Source organism: Lagenorhynchus albirostris, chromosome 15 (genome assembly GCF_949774975.1).
Source record: "Lagenorhynchus albirostris chromosome 15, mLagAlb1.1, whole genome shotgun sequence".
Lineage (NCBI taxonomy): Eukaryota > Metazoa > Chordata > Mammalia > Artiodactyla > Delphinidae > Lagenorhynchus > Lagenorhynchus albirostris.
In genome coordinates, this window is record NC_083109.1 from 46,669,222 (window position 1) to 46,691,311 (window position 22,090).

The window sequence follows — 22,090 nt, forward strand, 5'->3', positions numbered from 1 at the left end:
CCACACCCCAAGAAAGCTCCCCAGCCCTGGTTCTGTGCCTGCTGTCCTTCCCCCTGCCAGCCCCTGGTCCCCACCCAGGGGGCACACAGCCCGGCAAGGCAGGCGATGAGGGGAAAGGAGGCCAGGACGTGTGTGCCGCAGGGTGGGGCCTGGGGGCCTGAACATGCTCCCTCCTCTGCCCTCCATGGAGTTACCTGGGCACAGCGCCCTCAGAAGACAGATGCACAAGACGCGGGGAGGGGGGACAAATTAGCCAAGTCTCACCTCCACCCTGAATCACCCTGCACCCTCGCCCTTCTGCATCAGCTAGCCAGGGGCCTCAGGAGTGTCCATGGAGATTGCAGGAAGTCTAAGGGCAGGGCTGCCACTCAGCCCAGCGCTGGAATATTCACCAGGACCAGGAGGACACAGAGAACCACTGGGGGGGGGGTTTGGTGTGTGTCCCTAGAAAACGCCTGTCACTCATGTCACCAGGTACTGGAGGGCCCAGGAGGTCTTGCCCTTGTAAGGACAAGAAGAAGATGCAGGGTGACCCACAGGCCTCACAACCAGAAAAGAAAGTGTGTCCTCCGTGCAGGTGTAACTGTGGACTGGTGGCAGCTGAGGACCAGACAGAAGGTTGTACTAAAAACCAAAACCCCAAATATCCCCTCAACACTCACACCTCGCATGGAGCTTCTATCCTGGTGTCTGTATTAGTTGGTGACTTTGGGCAAGTCACGTCAGCACCCCTAGTAGCACCGTGGCACTTGTGGAAAGAAGAGAATTTCTGCAAGGACTGCTTTTGGTGTCTTTGAAGAGGAGACCAAAGGTGCTTTGCAATTTGTTTTGCATGTAAATAATATAAGAACAAAGAGTTGTGCTTGTTTTGTCACCAGATGACAGGATGACCAGATTTTCTGGAAAAAGAGGCGGCTGTACTGGGCCTCAAATGGATTTTCCAGGAACTACAGTGCCCCAACTGAGTTTAATAATGCAGGGCATGAGCGTGGGAGGGCGATTTTCCTAAATCTTGCCTCCAAAATGTGGATTTAATCCTCACTGGAGGTCAGTGTTTGGTGAAAACTCTGTTTCTTCAATTCCATCCCAACTCAAATCATTTACAAAGTTTAGTTCAAATGGCAGTTAAATTGGTAAAGTAAAATCTGCAGCAGGTTACTATGGTGACTGCTGATATGAAATAATTAGAGAAAATAATGAGAGAACTACTTCCTCTCTCCGGGATTTGATATCCGTAAACTGATCCCGGTCTCTTTTTAGTGCACGTAATCTGTATAACGATGATAGAGAATTATGAGTACTTTAAAATGCTTTAAAAAGCTCTGTCTGATTGACGAATTTAATCAACCAAGTACTTATATCAAAATTTATACCTTTCTTTATTAAATCTAAGTTGATTCCACAAAAAGAAAATTATATGTGTATATCTTAATGTAATCATTTTAAAGAAGACATAATGACAAGATATATAGCTAAACTAAGATTTAAGATCTGTTTATGGTAACTTCTTGACTACTGTGATTTCACAACTCCACCCTGATGGTTCATCTTTCAAAAGTGGCTGTACAGATTGCTGTTCAGAGTCTGAGGTGAAGAGACCTGTCAGAATAGGGAAAGCCCTCAAACTACAGAGTGGAACAGGCAGGAAAATGGAGATTCCTGGGTGCTTCTCATGATTTCTTTCTTGCAATGAGAGATTGCTGTAGACTGACCACAGTATTTAAAGCCTGTGAACTTGGTTGCTAATTTCAATAAAGACAGGCGACTTATTTCTGGTTAACTAAGGGTGTGTTCCGGATAATTGAACAAATTGGCTAGAAAGTGAAAAAATCTTCGGTTACGTATGATGTCAAATGAGCAAAATAACCATCTGGGTTACTTCGTCTCCATATCCACCAGGGACAAACACCTTCTAGGGGTCATTTCCTCCACCCTTTTCCTTGTCTAGACCCTCACCACTTATCTGGCCTCCGGAGGAGTCATGGTGGGGATGCCTTTCCCCATCTGCCACTCTCCTCTTAGCACCTACAGCTTTGAACAGTAGCTAAAGTTTCTCATGCGATCCTGAGCAAAAGGTCTGGGAAAAACTGGATTCTCCTAACTTAGGAGTCTGTGGTTCTCCAAAGCCTGGGTCTTTGAAAACATCTAGAGACTTTTTACGAAATGAATGAGGAAGCTAGGTCTGAGAGAAGTCAGGCACACATCGAAGGTTCCATGCCAGTGGTGGCAATGCCAGGCCATGAATCCAAGTTCTTGGACAATAACCCAGGGCTCTTCCTGTTAAAGAGAGGCTGAAATTCGCTGAGCAGATGAAGAGCTAACTGGGGGAGCTGAGAACCCTCAGGAATCACCTATCGGGAAAATGGGCTCTGCAAGGAAACTGTGCAGTGCTTTGAGGATAATAGAAAACACATCAAACAGCTGCACAGACCTCAGTTGTCCTGGGGAAATGTACTCTGTTCCCTGGCACCTGAAATGCAGGTGTTGAAGGAAAGGTCCTGGACTGTCTGCCACTTCTGAAGCCTATTTGTGATGCATACAGTCAAAACTGGTCCCCAAACCTGCTTGATCACACAGAGCACCTGTTAAAATACAGGTTCCCAGGGCCCTCCATAGGAGTTTCTGCTTCTCTGTGTCTGTGAGGTCTGGGAATCTACATCTTTAACAAATGCTCTAGGTGATTCTTATAATCCAGCCAAGAGAGGGGAGCACCAGTATAGAATAGGGGCTGGAAAACTTCTTCTGGAAAGGGTCAGAGTGACATATACTAGGCACTGCCAGCCAAACGGTCTCTGTCACGGCTACTCAAAGCTGCTGCTGTATCAACAAAACAGAGACAACACATAAATAAATGAGCGCGACTGTGTTCCCATAAAGCTTTATTTACAAAAGCAGGTGGACCTGTTTTGACCTGGGGGGCTAGAGTTTGCCAACCCCTGATCTAGAATATTCCACTGATTCATTAATCCACATAGACAACGTATGTGAGGTAGCAGAAAGCTCAGGTCTGTCCTTTCAAGGGACCCTCTCAGGTGTAGGAAGAGAAAGGCCCTTTAAAAACAAAAAAATAAAGTAAAACAACTCACCAAAATATCAGTGTCTCTAGGAAGGAAATTCCAACATTGGACGCACCAACCACAACAATCTTGGCATTGACAGTTATTTTAGGTTCCAACGTTAGTTTTCTGTTTATATGGTTCAAGGCATAACTCAACTGGAAAAAAATACAAAGAGAAAAAGGGACTTGAGGAAAATGTAGTTGAGTCTGCATTCCCAAATTGGCAATTACTTAACCAGTAATTACCAGCAAATCAAACTGAAAAATGCCCCTGTGCAGCCCTGAGGAAATTTATGGGAAGTAATTTTTAAGAAATTAATGTAAGAATATGGCAATATACCTAACACCTAGGCTGGTTCACATCAAAATACTTGATTTAGATCATTTTCGTCTTATTGTTGACAGATGTTTCGTATAGAACCCAGGCCATCTATGACTAGAGATGATAAGGTAAATAATTCCCCAAGAAGACAGGCAAGTTGCTGCTTGAGAATCTGTAGTTTCATCAAAGGTCCCAATCTTTCCTTCTGTCCATGGTTTGAACAATTATATTACAGTAGCTGGGTGCCTGATGGAAGGTATTAGCTCTCATTCAATTCTGCATCCCTCACACAACACCTGGAGCAGAGTAGGTGTTCAGTAATATTTATAGAAGGACAAATGTGTTGAATGACAGAAGCATATTGGATGATAAGGATTGTTCCGTCTTTCAAATAACTTAGGGTCAGGGAGGACTCTTAGAAGCACAGAAAGTAACAGGTGATCGTTTTAATGTCCATGTTTGAAAAAATCACCTGGATTGATTTGTTTGGTTACTTTCCTGCAGAGGCTTCAGTGGGAACATGAAATGTACAAAGGAAGGTTTTACAAAGAGGTGGTGGGGTCTGTTTGTTTGTTTGTTTTTTGCCCACAAGGCACAGCATGCGGGATCTGAGTTTCCCGACCAGGGATCGAACCCATGCCCCTTGCATTGGGAGCGTGAACTCTTAACAACTGGACTGCCAGGGAAGTTGGGGTACTCTTAAAAGAACGTTGGATTGGGTCAGAAGACCTTGATTCTCTTTTTTAATTCATAAATTCAACACACATTTTTATTTGATGCTTCCTGTGTGTCTGGACAATAACAGGGTTTACAGCCGACTTCTCATCATAGGCAATGGAGGACAGGAGTCAGTGGAATGACATCCACACCAATGTGTCCCACTTGTTCAAGTTCTCATTACATTAGCATTAACTCACCCTCTGGGTCAGAGACCTTCAAATTCTAGTAGAACAAACCTATTTTTAATTTTCTTAAAATCCTGAGATACCAGGAGCTGGAAGTCCAGCAGGCTAATGGTAAAGTCCTATGGAAAGCTAGGCTCCCACCCACCTTCCAGTGCCTAAGGCAGCATGGGTGGGGTCACATGCTTTGCAATTTACCTGGCAACATGTGTGACCTAGATGATAAATCCCCTCTCTTTAGCTTGAGCTAGCCCAGCAACATGCAGGTAAAAAAATGTCTTGAGCCAAATAAGGTATTAATAGAAATTCAAAACAAAGTCTGGAGGTTTTAGACTCTCTCCATAATTAACATTGCTGGTGCCTCTCAGCATCTGTCCCACCCCCACTCCCTCTAATGAGACACACCAGGGATTCTGGAAAAGACTGAACCCACTCCCATCTTTAAGAGGGGGCTCTGGTTGACATAAACCAAGTTGCATAATCCCACCCTCCTTGCTCAACAATTGGCCCAGGATAGACACATGACCTATGCTGGCTTAATCAGAGTGAAGCCCAGGACTTTTGTGTGATGGTTTAAGAAGAAAAGCCTCTTGCTTTCCAGATGGTACGAGGTGTAGATTGTGAAGCCTGAAATAGTACAGTCATCATGCCACCAAGAGGGAAACCATTCTGGGATGAAGCCCCAAGAGAATCACAAAGAAATAGAACAGGAATTCCTTTCAAATCCTACCTGAAGCCCATGTTAACTTTGGACTCTTCAGTTACATGAGCGATAAATATCAGTCAGCTATCGCCAAACAGTGCTGCATAACAAACCACCCCAAAATGCATTGGCATAAAAAATTGCCATCTATCCTCACCCCTGTAACTCTGAGTCAGCTGGAAGAAGGCTGATGTCAGCGGGATTCAGCTGGCTTTGGCTCCACTCTGCAGATTTCAGCTTAGCCTCACATCTCTCCTATCTTTTTTTTTTTTTTTGCGGTACGCGGGGCTTTCACTGTTGTGGCCTCTCCCGTTGCAGAGCACAGGCTCCAGACACGCAGGCCCAGCGGCCATGGCTCATGGGCCCAGCCACTCCGCGGCATGTGGGATCTTCCTGGACTGGGGCACGAACCCGCGTCCCCTGCATCGGCAGGCGGACTCCCAACCACTGCGCCACCAGGGAAGCCCTCTCCTATCTTTTTTGATGAGAAAGAGCTGGGTCTGTTCTTCTCATGGCAATGCAGAAGTACAAGAAGGTAAGTGAAAATAAGAAATACTTCTTCAGCCTGGCCAAAGCAAGTCACACGGTGGAGCCCAACACCCATGAGGTGGGGAAGCCGACTCCCCTGTAGTGGGAGGAACCTCAAAGTCACACAGTAAGGGCACAACCCAGGGAGGGAGGAAGAACTGGGGAGAAAGACTGCAACCCACTGTGTTTCCTTGATTGTTTAGCTCAGTTTGATTCTTTTACATGCAACTAAAAACTTCCTAAACTGATAGACTTTCTAAATGACAATAATGAATATATCATTTGGGTGAAAGAGTATCTGTTCTTCAAATAAATGTCATTCTGATCTGCCCTATGAAAATTTCCCAGCACAGGCCAGTGAGGAATTCTGGGAGAAAACTAGTTAACACTGGTACATCTGGCTGCCAGTGTGTACTGTGTTCCCATTAACTTGCAAGACAAGCCTGGTAGCAGCAGATTGGGTCTGGTGGTTTAGAGTGAGGAAGATAGGAAGCATAAATGGTGGTATGAAGGCATGTAGTCACAGGTCTAATTAAGAGACTTAAGATGCAAGCATCTTCACAGAGGTCAGAACCCAAGATTCCTTCCATAGGAGGTATGTTCAGACATTCCCCTCTGCTGTCCGGAAGCATATACTAAAACATGGGCAGTAATGAAATTCCCTGGTAAAGAATTGTACCCCATTTAGGAAACAGTTCCTGAATCAATGATACAAAGGCACCTGGGGAACAGAACAGAATGGCTTTTGTTTCCCACACAATAGCTTTAACACCAACAGCTGCCAGGCCTCAGAAATCACCTTTCTAACCTCTGAATACACAAAGTGGCCTCGGGTGTCAAGAGTTAGCATCAGTACCAACGGTGGTGGGTGTCTCAGGAAGAGTGCTCAGGCACCACAATGGTTCTCACGAAACCCAATTTTGTGCCCAGGCTTTAATTAAAAACATATTCATCATTGGGTATGAAGAAGTGACCTGAAAAGGCCACATTTTTCTTTTGTTAGGATAGATGGTTTTTAAATACCTTGAAAAGAAATTCTTTCCAGCCTGGAAATATCTTTCAGTGACAACTGCAAATGAAGAAGGCTTCTTCGGCTTTCAGAGAGTTTGTTTTGCCCATAAGCTGAAAGCTCGAGGCATTTTTGGAAGAAAGCAGAATATGTCCTTCCTTTATGTTCCTTCAAACTACAGGTTTTCCCAGTAAAGAAAAACAGGTATGGAAGACCCTCTGAGCCAAGCCAGCTTTTCCTTTTCTTTGTCTGAACATCTACCAAAAATGTCCCGTGTACTAGAGATCCTGTTTTAGATGTTTGTTTTTGTTTTTTATTTCCTTAACAGCAAAGTAAAAATAAAAGCTGTATCTACTGATTCATATTTTATAGACAGAAATTAAATGTGCCTTGTAATAGTAAATTGTCAAAGATGAAACAGAGGAGTCTCTGTAAGCTATTTAACTACATATCATACCAGTGATAATACGGGTGAGAAATCAGATTCTTACCTCCATATTCTTTGGAGACATTTATGCTTCTATTCTCCTAATGACACTAAATTAGTATTTTTAGACAAATGGATGATTTTAAATAGATCAACAGGCACCCCAGCAAGGAGGAATAGGCCATATATCATGTATAAGCTGACCTTTCAAGGCTGAAAGAAATGTTCCTTAAAATTGATTACGGCTCTCATAATAAGTTTAAAACACAAGCCTTAAGTTCCATCCCTGAGATGGAAGAAGAAAGAATGATAAAGTGGGACTCCCTATTTGGAAATTCTAGAGCCAGGCTTGAGGTGTGGGGAGGGGAGGGAGTGTGGACGGTTCAGAGGGAAGTGACAATAAAGGTCAGGTGAGGGGGTTGTTGAGATGAGAAAATAGGGAACAGAAACGAGCACATGTTTAAATTTTAAGCTATTTATCTGTAATTTCCTATGAGCTTCTGAATTGGCACACCTTGTGCAAGTGAGTCATTGAGCAGTTTGGTCCCTTTATTAATTCATCTGGTTTGTCTGCTGCCCTCCACCTAGACTGTTTGCTTTCTGAGGTCAGGGGCTATGTCTTTGTTTTATTGAGGCATTCGTTTAGTTTTAGTTTAGTTTTGTTTTATCTGAACAATTCCTGCCACACATTTTTGGACGTTTGGTAAATGATGAAAGGACAGATATGCTGACTTTGCGTTCCGTGAGCGCTTCTTAAAGGGTGTTGACGTAATTTCTACTGATTCAGGTTATTTCTGTTGGTGCCTTTCCAGTTGCTTACATGACAAACAAATGATTTATACATGATGAGAAGAACTTGGATTAACTTTGATCTTTTTAGTAAAAGTGACACTGACGTACATGCTCAGGTGAGTTTATGCTGTGATTCGCATACATTTATCAAGAGACCTTAAAGACACAGTTCTGAATTTCATGCACGTTTGTTAACTGTTCTGTGTGTACAAAAAGAAAAATTCGTCAAAGTATAATTTTATCTGATACACACAGACCTGAGTTCTGTGTTTCTATATCTGGTTTAGTTTTTCTCATGCACTTAGAATGAGTTAGAATGACAACAAAAACAGTATTAAAACTCGGTTTTGATAATAGATCCCAAATCAGAAGTTGCTAAAATAACAAATAGGCCATTGAACTAGAAAGCAGTCAAAATAACTACAAATGATCCTACATAATGAACCCAATTCATACTAAAATGGGACATGACAGCATCTACGGTGAATTTTTTCTAATGATACCCTTTCGTTTGGGGGTCACATTCAACCTCCAGGATCACTGGACTGGGCATCATTAGCCCAGTCCAAACAAGGGACTGTTTTCTTAACTCTGCTACTGGTTGAAATTCTGAGCCTCTTTTTCTTAAACATCAGTTTCCTCAGGTGTAAAATGGAAGTAAATTACACAAACCTCTGCTTCCTCAGCAGGCAAACACGGGAACTATTCATTAAAAAACGTCTACAAATACTTGGAGCTTTTCAGGTAAAGATGTTACACAAGGTAAAATTGCACATCCTCTCTCGCATCTGCAATATGAAAGGCAAATCTTCGAAAAACACGTTTTAAAAGGGCGAAACAAGGAGCTCCATTTTCAGCTCCACACCCACGTGTATATATATTTTTCCTTCTAGAAAGCTTCCAAAGACTTCAAAGGGAGCTCTGTCCAGGCAAGAAAATGGAAGATGGAGAGATTCAAAGCCATTAGAAATATAATTTCTGAAATTCTTAATAAGCCTATTTTTGCTTTATAAATGTAATTTTTTCTCCTTACACTTTTCCATTCTCTCTCTTCTTTTTGAGAAGCTCCCCTTTCCCCAATTTGATCAAAACAAATAATGACAGGTTGACAGAGCTATAAATATCAGTGTCAGTTTCAGAGTTCAAAGTAAACGAATTGACCTCTTGGGGTCAAAGTATTGCAATATTTACCAAATACATAAAGAGTAGGGAGATACAGACATGTAAACTAGAACCAATAAGTCGGGCATCTCTTCCACAGACACAAAATGCAATTTTGAAAAACCTTTCTGCTAAGATCATTAAAAGGGCTCAAAACTACGATAGGGGGCCTCCCTGGTGGCACAGTGGTTGAGAGTCTGCCTGCCGATGCAGGGGACACGGGTTCATGCCCCGGTCCGGGAAGATCCCACATGCTGCAGAGCGGCTGGGCCCATGAGCCATGGCCGCTGAGCCTGCGCGTCCGGCTCCGCAACGGGAGAGGCCCAACAGTAAGAGGCGCGCGTACCACAAAAAAAACAAAAAACAAACAAAAAAACTAGATAGGAACACCATCACCTCTGTCCTAGCAGAACATGAGGAGGCTGTCAAGACAACGCCATGGTTTTGAGCCTCGTTTTCTGAAGGATTCCCTTAACCTTCCTCTTTGTTAGGGTATGGGGAGCTTCTAACACTTCTTGCAGCTCCAGCATGTGGGGAAAATGCACACTGTTCTGTCTCTGGCATCTGCTGAGAGTGACAATGACTCAAAGACCCTTTCTGGCTTGCTCTCCTATCACGGGGAGGAGTGTTCTCAAAACCATGCAACATGGGCCAAAGGGTGGGCTGAGGTTCCGGCAGCATCCCCACCACTGCACCAGGCACAAGCTAGGCACACAGTAAAGTTTGGGAAGTGAATGAGGCACTAATTTGGCCTCTGCAAAATTATTAGTAACCCTACCCATGAAGAATTCTCATTTCTTTAAAGAACTATAATACCTTTAATTCCTTTACATTCTTCACATTATCCCAGGCAAACAGTGGGAGCTTGAACCCTAGCTAAAGAAGAGGGTCCTGTTTCAGTTAGGATTTGGCTTGGCTGCATACAACAGAAAATGCAGCTTAAACAGAAAACGGAGGCTTTGACAGGATAGAAGATAATTTCTCACTTATGCAAAAGAAATCTGGAAATACACAATCCAGGGCTACTGAGGCAGAGCCAGACTTCTACCTGCCTAACTCCCCATCCTAGTGCATGGCTTCAATCCTCAAGGATGGCCTAGGATGGCTGCCGGACATCCAGATATCACGTCCTCATTCCAGGGAGCAGGAAGAAGGAAGGAAAGAAAAAAGGCCCTTCCTTCCAGTGAGCCACACCCTTTAAGCAGCCATCTCAGAATTCCCATTCCAACTACTGCTACTTCCAGCTCAGTGGCCAAAATTGAGTCATGTGGTCATGCCAGATGCAAGGGAGGCTGGGAAACATATTCTCTTAGTTGGGTGCATTGCTGCCTTGCACAAAATTGAGATCTCTTTACTAAGGCTAAAGGGAGGAATGGATATTGGGGGCAACTCATGGTCTTTGCTGTTGTTCCTTAAGCCTGTATAATTCAATGAGTAAATTTTTTTAACCTGCATTTTTCTTATATTTTTCTTATCAACTCCATCTGTCCCAATCCCTCCTACACCCATGTTCCCAACCTGGCTATTATCATTATTTTGCAAATGTTTTTAAAAGTTCAAATTATTGCCACCCCATGACAATCACTGGCAGCCATTCTTGTACATTTATATGTGGGGAAAAAAAGTGTTTTGGAAGTTGAGTGACTTTACTGAATTTCGCCAGTTCTAGGATGCACATTTTTTCCACATTAGCATCCCTGAAATCAGCCTCATGGTCAATGTCACCTTAGCCGTTGGGATTGGCCAGGTAGCAGCAGTGACACAGTTGTCCTTTCCTGGGAACAGGTGACTTGGTCAAGGCTGTTCACTGTCATCATTTCCGGAGAGTCATGTGCGTTATGGGACAACATGTGTTGAGTTTAACTGCTGCTGACAACGCCTTCAAAAAGATTACAGCATGATTTGGCATCGAAATGAACACTTAATATGTTCCCATGCAGGCCCAGAAACCGAGCGGCAGGGTGCAAATTTGATATTAATGAAGCAAATATTAGTCATCGGAGGGAATGGCTGCAATTCCATATTTTCTTGCAATGAAACAATCGAATACTTTACAGGAACAAATCAGGGATGATAGATACCTACAAGCAGACGATGCTGTGTCACATTTTGTTACCAAGACACATGCAAAAGTTTTTTTCCCATCATGCAGCAAACAATGCAATTGAAGGGTACGTAAATTGGCTCTCCTCTCTGAATAGATAAAAGAAATTTCAAAGCAATAAGACTTATATGACTGATTCATATTCTGTTCAGGGCTCTTATTAAGACATTGTGCCACAGTTTAATTGGCCATGTTTTTTTCTTAATGGTACATAAAGTAAGGGTCCATCTAATAATAATGGCATCTTAGATTTGATAAGGGTGATGAAATTCACTTGTTTTTAATTAGATAACAGCCTGAACAAGTAGTTATATAATCATTGAAAATATGGTTATTTGATGCAATACTCGAGCATGGGCAAGGGAGACCCACTGTTGGCTTTTCAGGGACACAGTGACTCACTGATTTCCAATGTGGGGATGCTAGCACAGGTGCCAGGATAACCTCAAGTGGCTCCACGTCCCTCCCCTTCCCACCTGGAGTGGTACCAAGTGTTTAGAAATGTCCTCTGTGCCCCACATCACTCCCAGGAAATCCTGTCTGTTAGGGTTCAGCTACTTGGCTACCTCCAGGTATCACTGTCAATACAGAGCCAGCCACAAACCGGAGAAATGACCTCTCTGGGGTGAACAGACAGCAAAAGGCAGGGAGAAAGCAAATCCATGGCAGGGAAATGGTTTGCAGAATCAATGACAAATTACTATTATGTTATATCTGTGTCTCTTAAGAAAAGCTCATTGACTTAGCATGTAGTTGCCTAATCATTCTCAACTTCTATAGCCCTATGAAAGACCCATTTTTAATGAAATAAAATGAAGGTGTGGCCTCAAAGGTTTTGAAAATAATCAAATTCAAGAGCGATGAAACGCATTCTTCCTGTTAAATAATGCCCTTCCAAAATGATGGCATTTTCCTACAGGTATCCAAGGATAAAAATGGTCCTGTATATATTAAATACAAAATGCATATATGGCGGGGGGGATCTTCAAGATGGCAGAGGAGTAAGACATGGAGATCACCTTCCTCCCCACAAATACATCAGAAATACATCTACATGTGGAACAACTCCTACAGAACACCTACTGAATGCTGGCAGAAGACCTCAGACTTCCCAAAAGGCAAGAAACTCCCCAAGTACCTGGGTAGGGCAAAGGAAAAAAGAAAAAACAGAGACAAAAGAATAGGGACAGGACCTGCTCCTCTGGGAGGGAGCTGTGAAGGAGGAAAGGTTTCCACACACTAGGAATCCCCTTCACTGGCAGAGACGGGGGGGGGGGGGATGGGCAGGGGGAAGCTTTGGAGCCATGGAGGAGAGCGCAGCCACAGAGGTGAAGAGGGCAAAGTGGAGAGATTCCCGCACAGAGGATCGGTGCCGACCAGCACTCACCAGCCTGAGAGGCTTGTCTGCTTACCCGCTGGGGCAGGCAGGGGCTGGGAGCTGAGGCTCGGGCTTTGGAGGTGAGATCCCAGGGAGAGGACTGGGGTGGGCGGCATGAACACAGCCTGAAGGGGGATAGTGCACCACGGCTAGCCGGTAGGCAGTCCGGGAAAAAGTCTGGAACTGCCTAAGAGGCAAGAGACCATTATTTCAGGGTGAATGAGGAGAGGGGATTCAGAGCACCGCCTAAACGAGCTCCAGAGACGGGCGCGAGCTGCAGCTATCAGCACAGACACCAGAGATGGGCATGAAACGCTAAGGCTGCTACTGCAGCCACCAAGAATCCTGTGCACAAGCACAGGTCACTATCCACACCTCCCCTCCTGGGAGCCCGTGCAGCCCGCCACTGCCAGGGTCCCATGATCCAGGGACATCTTCCCCGGAGAACACACAGCGTGCCTCAGAATTTTGCAACGTCACATTGGCCTCTACCACTGCAGGCTCGCTCCGCATTCCATACCCCTCCCTCCCCCAAGGCCTGAGTGAGCCAGAGCCCCCTAATCAGCTGTTCCTTTAACCCCCTCCTGTCTGGGCAAAGAATAGACACCAGAGGGTGACCTACACCCAGAGGCGGGGCCAAATCCAGAGCTGAACCCCAGGAGCTGTACGAACAAAGAAGAGAAAGGGAAATCTCTCCCAGCAGCCTCAGGAGCAGTGGGTTAAATCTCTACAATCAACTTGATATACCCTGCATCTGTGGAATACCTGAATCGACAATGAAGCATCCCAAAAGTTGAGGTGGTGGACTTTGGGAGCAACTGTAGACTTGGGGTTTGTTTTCTGCATATAATTTGTTTCTGGTTTTGTGTTTATCTCAGTTTAGTATTTAGAGCTTATTATCATTGGTAGATTTGTTTATTAGTTTAGTTGCTCTCTTCCTTTATTTTTATATATATATATTTTTTCCTTTTTCTTCTTTTGTGAGTGTGTATATGTATGCTTCTTTGTGTGATTTTGTCTGTATAGGTTTGCTTTTACCATTTATCCCTGGGTTCTGTCTGTCCGGTTTTTTTGGTGTGTTTTGTTTTGGTTTTTGTTTTTAGTATAGTTTTTAGCACTTGTTATCATTGGTGGTTTTGTTTATTGGTTTGGTTGCTCTCTTCTTTCCTTTCTTTTTTGAAATTACTTTTTAATTTTAATAATTATTTTTTATTTTAATAAATTTATTTATTTTATTTATTTCTTCTTTCTCTTTCTTTCTTTTTTTTCCTCCCTTTTCTTTGAGTCGTGTGGCTGACAGGGTCTTGGTGCTCTGATCAGGTGTGAGGCCTTAGTCTCTGAGGTGGGAGAGCCAAGTTCAGGACATTGGTCCACCAGAGACCTCCCAGCCCCACATAATATTAATTGGCGAGAGGTCTTCCAGAGATCTCCATCTCAGTGCTAAGACCCAGCTCCACTCAACGAACAGCAGGCTCCAGTGCTGGACACCTCATGCCAAACAACTAGCAAAACAGGAACACAACCCCAGCCATTAGCAGAGAGGCTGCCTAAAATCACAATAAGGCCACAGACACCCCAAAACACACCACCGGACGTGGTCCTGCCCACCAGAAAGACAAGATCCAGCCTCATCCACCAGAACACAGGCACCATCCCCTCCACCAGGAAGCCTACACAACCCACTGAACCAACCTTACCCACTGGGGGCAGACACCAAAAACAACGGGAACTACGAACCTGCAGCCTGCAAAAAGGAGACCCCAAACACAGTAAGATAAGCAAAGTGAGAAGACAGAAAAACACACAGCAGATGAAGGAGCAAGGTAAAAACCCACCAGACCAAACAAATGAAGAGGAAATAGGTAGTCTACCTGAAAACGAATTTAGAATAATGATAGTAAAGATGATCCAAAATCTTGGAAATAGAATGGAGGAAGTACAAGAAATGCTTAACAAGGACCTAGAAGAACTACAGAGCAAACAAACAATGATGAGCAACACAATAAATGAAATTAAAAATTCTCTAGAAGAAACCAATAGAAAGATAACTGAGGCAGAAGAACGGATAAGTGACCTGGAAGATAAAATAGTGGAAATACCTACCGCAGACCAGAATAAAGAAAATAGAATGAAAAGAATTGAGGACAGTCTCAGAGACCTCTGAGACAACATTAAACGCACCAACATTCGAATTATAGGGGTCCCAGAAGAAGAAGAGAAAAAGAAAGGGACTGAGAAAATATTTGAAGAGATTATAGTTGAAAACTTCCTTAACATGGGAAAGGAAATAATCAATCAAGTCCAGGAGGCACAGAGTCCCATACAGGAGAAACACTCCAAGACACATATTAATCAAGCTATCAAAAATTAAATACAAAGAAAAAATATTAAAAGCAGCAAGGGAAAAGCAACAAATAACATACAAGGTAATCCATAAGGTCAAAAGCTGATCTTTCAGCAGAAACTCTGCAAGCCAGAAGGGTGTGGCAGGACATATTTAAAGTGATGAAAGGTAAAACCTACAACCAAGATTATTCTACCCAGCAAGGATCTCATTCAGATTCGACAGAGAAATTAAAACCTTTACAGACAAGCAAAAGCTAAGAGAATTCAGCACCACCAAACCAGGTTTACAACAAATGCTAAAGGAACTACTTTAGGCAGAAAACACAAGACAAGGAAGAGACCTACAATAATAAACCCAAGACAATTAAGAAAATGGTAATAGGAACATACATTTCAATAATTACCTTAATGTAAATGGATTAAATGCTCCAACCAACAGACATAGACTGGCTGAATGCATACAAAAACAAGACCTGTATGTATGCTGTCTACAAGAGACCCACCTCAGACCTAGGGACACATACAGACTGAAAGTGAGGGGAAGGAGAAACATACTCCATGCAAATAGAAATCAAAAGAAAGCTGGAGTAGTAATTCTTATATCTTATAATATCTTATAGACAAATTATCTTATATCTTATAGACAAATTAGACTTTAAAATAAAGACTATTACAAGAGACAAAGAAGGACACTACATAATGACCAAGGGATCAATCCAAGAAGAAGATATAACAATTGTAAATATTTATGCACCCAACATAGGAGCACCTCAATACATAAGGCAAATACTAACAGCCATAAAAGGGGAAATTGACAGTAACATAATAATAGTAGGGGACGTAAACACCCCACTTTCACCAATGGACAGATCATCCAAAATGAAAATAAATAAGGAAACACAGTCTTTAAATGATACATTAAACAAGATGGACTTAATTGATTTTATAGGATATTCCATTCAAAAACAACAGAATACACTTTCTTCTCAAGTGTTCATGGAAGATTCTCCAAGATAGATCATATCTTGGGTCACAAATCAAGCCTTTGTAAATTTAAGAAAATTGAAATCATATCAAGTATCTTTTCTGACCAAACGCTATGAGCCTAGATACCAATTACAGGAAAAAAAATCTCTAAAAAATACAAACACATGGAGGCTAAACAATACACTACTAAATAACCAAGAGATCACTGAAAAAATCAAAGAGGAAATCAAAAAACACCTAGAAACAAATGACAGTGAAAACACGACGACCCAAAACCTATGGGATGCAGCAAAAGCAGTTCTAAGAGAGAAGTTTATAGCAATACAGTCCTACCTCAAGAAACAAGAAACATCTCAAATAAACAACCTAACCTTATATCCAAAGCAACTGGAGAAAGAAGAACAACAACAAAACCACCCCCCCAAAGTTAGCAGAAGGAAAGAAATCATAAAGATCAGATCAGAAATAAATGAAAAAGAAATGAAGGAAACGATAGCAAAGATCAATAAAACTAAAAGCTGGTTCTTTGAGAAGATAAACAAAATTGATAAACCATTAGCCAGACTCATCAAGAAAAAAAGGGAGAAGATTCAAATCAATAGAATTAGTAATGAAAAAGGAGAAGTAACAACTGACACTGCAGAAATACAAAGGATCATGAGAGATTACTACAAGCAACTATATGCCAATAAAATGGACAACCTGGAAGAAATGGACAAATTCTTAGAAAAGCACAACCTTCCGAGACTGAACCAGGAAGAAATAGAAAATATAAACAGACCAATCACAAGCACTGAAATTGAAACTGGGATTAAAAATCTTCCAACAAACAAAAGCTCAGGACCAGATGGCTTCACAGGTGAATTCCAGCAAACATTTAGAAAAGAGCTAACACCTATCCTTCTCAACCTCTTCCAAAATATAGCAGAGGGAGGAACACTCCCAAACTCATTCTACAAGGCCACCATCACTCTGATACCAAAACCAGACAAAGATGTCACAAAAAAAGAAAAGTACAGGCCGATATCACTGATGAACACAGATGCAAAAATCCTCAACAAAATTCTAGCAAACAGAATCCAACAGCACATTAAACGGACCATACACCATGATCAAGTGGGGTTTATCCCAGGAATGCAAGCATTCTTCAATATACGCAAATCAATCAATGTGATAAACCATAACAAATTAAAGGAGAAAAATCATATGATCATCTCAATAGATGCAGAAAATCCTTTTGACAAAATTCAACACCGATTTATGATAAAAACCCTCCAGAAAGCAGGCATAGAGGGAACTCGCCTCAACATAATAAAGGCCATATATGACAAACCCACAGCCAACATCTTTATCAATGATGAAAAATTGAAACCATTTCCACTAAGATCATGAACAAGACAAGGCTGCCCACTCTCACCACTATTATTCAACATAGTTTTGGAAGTTTTAGCCACAGCAAACAGAGAAGAAAAAGAAATAAAAGGAATCCAAGTCAGAAAAGAAGTAGTAAAACTGTCACTGTTTGCAGATGACATGATACTATACATAGAGAATCTTAAAGGTGCCAGAAAACTACTAGAGCTAATCAATGAATTTGGTAAAGTAGCAGGATACAAAATTAATGCACAGAAATCTCTTGCATTCACTAATGATGAAAAATCTGAAAGAGCAATTAAGGAAACACTCCCATTTATGATTGCAACAAAAAGAATAAAACACCTAGGAATAAACCTACCTAAGGAGACAAAAGACCTGTATGCAGAAAACTATAAGACACTGATGAAAGAAATTAAAGATGATACAAACAGATGGAGAGATGTACCATGTTCTTGGATCAGAAAATCAACATAGTGATAATGACTACACTACGCAAAGCAATCTACAGATTTAATGCAATCCCTATCAAACTACCACTGGCATTTTTCACAGAAGTAGAACAAAAAATTTCACAATTTGTATGGAAACACAAAAGATGCTGAATAGCCAAAGCAATCTTGAGAAAGAAAAACCGAGCTGGAGGAATCAGGCTCCCTGACTTCAGACTATACTACAAAGCTACAGTAATCAAGACAGTATGGTACTGGCACAAAAACAGAAATATAGATCAATGGTACAGTATCGAAAGCCCAGAGAAAAACCCACACACCTATGGTTAACTAATCTATGACAAAGGAGGCAAGGATATTCAATGGGGAAAAGACAGTCTCTTCAATAAGTGGTGCTGGGAAAACTGGACAGCTACATGTAAAAGAATGAAATTAGAACATTTCCTAACACCATACCTCAAAATAAACTCAAAATGGATTAAAGATATAAATGTAAGGGCAGACACTATCAAACGCTTAGAGGAAAACATAGGCAGAACACTCTATGACATAAATCACAGCAAGATCCTTTTTGACCCATCTCCTAGAGAAATGGAAATAAAAACAAAAATAAACAGATGGGACCTAATGAAACTTAAAAGCTTTTGCACAGCAAACGAAACCATAAACAAGACGAAAAGACAACCCTCAGAATGGGAGAAAATATTTGCAAATGATTCAGCTGACAAAGGATTAATCTCCAAAATATGCAAGCAGTTCATGCATCTCAATATCAAAAAAACCAAACAACCCTATCCAAAAATGGGCAGAAGACCTAAATCAACATTTCTCCAAAGAACATATACAGATTGCCAACAAACACATGAAAGAATGCTCAACATCACTGATCATTAGAGAAATGCAAATCAAAACTACAATGAGGTATCACCTCACATCAGTCAGAATGGCCGTCATCAAAAAATCTACAAACAATAAATGCTGGACAGGGTGTGGAGAAAAGGGAACCCTCTTGTACTGTTGGTGGTAATGTAAATTGATACAGCCACTATGGAAAACAGTGTGGAGGTTCCTTCAAAACTAAAAATAGAACTACCATACGACCCAGCAATCCCACTACTGGGCATATACCCTGAGAAAACCATAATTCAAAAAGAGTTATGTACCACAATGTTCATTGCAGCTCTATTTACAATAGCCAGGACATGGAAGCAACCTAAGTGTCCAACGACAGATGAATGGATAAAAAAGATGTGGCATATATATATATATATAGTGAAATAATACTCAGCCATAAAAAGAAACGCAATTGAGTTACTTGTAGTGAGGTGGATGGACCTAGAGTCTGTCATACAGAGTGAAGTAAGTCAGAAAGAGAAAAACAAATACCGTATGCTAACACATATATATGGAACCTAAAAAAAAAAAAAAAAAGTTTTTGAAGAACCTAGGGGCAGGACAGGAATAGAGACGCAGACATAGAGAATGGACTTGAAGACACGGGGAGGGGGAAGGGTAAGCTGGGACGAAGTGAGAGACTGGCATGGACTTATATACACTACCAAATGTAAAACAGGTAGCTAGTGGGAAGCAGCCACATAGCACGGGGAGATCAGCTCGGTGCTTTGTGTCCACCTAGAGGTATGGGATAGGGAGGGTGGGAGGGAGACGCAAGAGGGAGGGGATATGGGGGTATATGTATATGTATAGCTGATTCGCTTTGTTATACAGCAGAAACTAACACAGCATTGTAAAGCAATTATACTCCAATGAAGATGTTAAAAATATACATATATGTATGTTTATAATATAGAATTTGAATGTCTTAATAATTAGGTAAGGAATCAGAGAAATATACAAAATGATCAGTGATAAGTTTATTCTCTCAGGACTTTTGTTAAGTGAAAAAAGTTGTACTGCTAATTGTTTCTGCTTGCTAAAAAAAAGAAGGTTTAAAGAAAATGTGTCAGGTGTCATATGTCTGAACACTATTTGATTCAAGAAAGAGGACTTCAGGCCATCCTTCCATTTCCATCCCAGATCTGGGACGTGTGCTTTATCAGGATGCATGTACAGTTGATATTTAGCCACAGGCTTAAAAATATTTTGCATTTAATATCCCATAAGTAGACTGGAATCCACCCTTATTCCCATAGAAGCAACTTACAAATATATAGCAAAGAGTTTCTATGGCATAGAGTCATTTCCTCAGCGTGAGAAGCAACTCTGGGAAAAACTCTTTGTATGAAATCAACATTCTAGCAACAAGGTCAGTCTGACTTGTTGGCAGAGAAGGCAGTTGGATACATGGAGTGATTCTGAGGGCACCGGGATTATCCATCCAGAATCCCAATGCCTGATATTCTTCCATCAAAACTTTAACACAGACCTTAATTCAACAATTTCAATCCAACAGATACTCATTGAGCATCTCCCATGTGCCAAGCACTGGCCTCAGCACTGAGGTAAGAATGAGGCACAGCTCCTGTCTTTAAGGAATTCTCATTAAGTCAGGAGACAGACATGTAAACAAATAAAATGCAGTAGTGTATCAGGAAGCTATGGCTGTGTAACAAACCAGTCCAAGATTGAGTGGATTAAAAGAACAAGTGTTCACTGAACTCATGATGGCAGGGAAGTCAGGAAGGTCTTCTTGGAGAAAATGATAGCTGAGCTGGGTTTAGAAGGATCCTTCCCAGGTGGGCGAGGGAGAGAACAGCCTTCTGGATGGGAGGAAAAGCCAGTGCAAGCGTCTGGAAGGGTGACACGTCCCACTGAAGAACAAATAAGCCTCTACACGTGCATTTTCAGATGATGTCCTGAGAAGGCAGAGTGGTCCTGCGTGGGCCACATGGGAGGCAGACGTAGAGGGGCTGCATGGGGAGGAGCAGGGTCAGGAGAGACCCTGGCATCTCTGGGCACAGAGCACGATGGGAACTTTCTGTTCCCCCCGGGAACAAGCTGTTTGCTCAGGTCAGGTCCCTGCCTATTTGCACTGCTGGTTTAGGCCTTGGGTTCATTTGCCAGGAAAATGACAGCAGTGGAAAAGGAACTCATTTTCCTGAGAACTCCGGTCCACCCGAGTGCCATTCTATAGATACAACTTTTCAATCTGGCTGTCTCCCCGCAGCCGTTTCTTTATTTTCACTCCTGGATCTTTTCAACACACACTTGCACGTCCTGTAAGCAGGGCTCTACTGTTCACGTCTAAGGTGTGCCTTCATGCACTCTTTTAGTCTTTCAATCAGGCTAGTTATTTCCGTTGACATCCAACTGTATCTCAGAGCCGCTCTGAAGAAATTAAGCACATCATCTCTTTCACCTCGATGCAAACATTTGTACTCTCTTGCACACGACTTGACATTTCTGCACACCTAAATGAAAGGTTCACTCGGCTTTTGTGTGAGCAACACACAACGACTCTTGTGAAAGAATAAGCCTTTCTGAAAATTCCTATGGAGAACGCTAAGGCTGAAAACAGAATTCAAAGGACCTTGATCAGAATCCGTGGGCCAGCCACTTAGTTCGAGGGAAGGACGTGCAGGGGGGAAAGAAGCAAACCCAGCTTATTTTTAAATTGAAATTAAAAGAGAGCTTGGTAGAGAGCGAAGCAGGAACCACAACAGGAAGGAAGCTGGCCACCAGAAACGGGGGTGGCCAGAGCTGAACAAAGGTGGGGACACGTGTGAATAAAACACGGAGGCTAACTTCAGCCACGCAGATATTTCACATCAGATCAGGGAAAGCAAAAGCCTTGTTCCGCTCCTCGTTCTTATGAAAAGAAGATCTCATTGCACAGAGGACATCGGTATAGAAGATTTCTACTTCGCTCCTTCCCCTCTTTCTTTGAATCCATTCCTGATGATTTTGACAGCACTTTTGAGAGACACTAATTCCACGCTCGCAACGGGAACTTTCCCATCATAGTAAGATAGTAAGTATTTTAAATATCTGAAGTTACAACACACATACACACAAACGCACACATACACACACACGCACAGCAATAACAATCCTGCTGTAATTAATTAGCACAAAAGGCCAGGCCAGGCCTGGAGGGCTTAAAAGGGAAGCTGGCTTGCCGCTCCTGTGGGAACCACCCATGGGATGGCAGGTGTCACTGGCAGGGTGTCTGAGTCTCCACGTATCAAATCAAGCAGAAGACCTGGGGAAAATGTCCCCCTTTGCTCACTCTGCTGTGTATTCAAACACAAAGTGTAACAACAACAACAACTAAAATGGCTCTTGGTGGGGCGGAAGGGCAGAGGCAAGCGTATTGCTCTGTCTTTACACCTGTGCACGGCTGACATCACGCTTCAGTGCAAAGACAGGCCCAGAACTTTTCATTTGTCGCATGCACGTCAGCGGTAAACAGCCCCAGCGTTCGTGTTAATGACACCATCTGTCGGCTCCCATAACTGTGTAGCATTCGGCTTCCAAACAAGATGTAATGGCAGCAACACATGAAACCCACTGACATTTACAGTAAGGAAATTTATTATCCGCCGTCGGTTTGTATAAATGTGTTTGCATGACTGCTGGGGCTATAA

General features: G+C 42.3%; 1 protein-coding gene across 1 annotated transcript in view; it reads right to left on the reverse strand.

The window, feature by feature from the left end:
- Positions 1 to 22,090, reverse strand: part of CFAP61 (cilia and flagella associated protein 61) — a 253,270-nt gene that overhangs the window by 95,531 nt on the left and 135,649 nt on the right. The window contains exon 18 of the mRNA XM_060124490.1: positions 3,087 to 3,214. Within this exon, the coding sequence (XP_059980473.1) occupies positions 3,087 to 3,214 (128 nt within the window). The remainder of the gene's footprint in view (positions 1 to 3,086; positions 3,215 to 22,090) is intronic.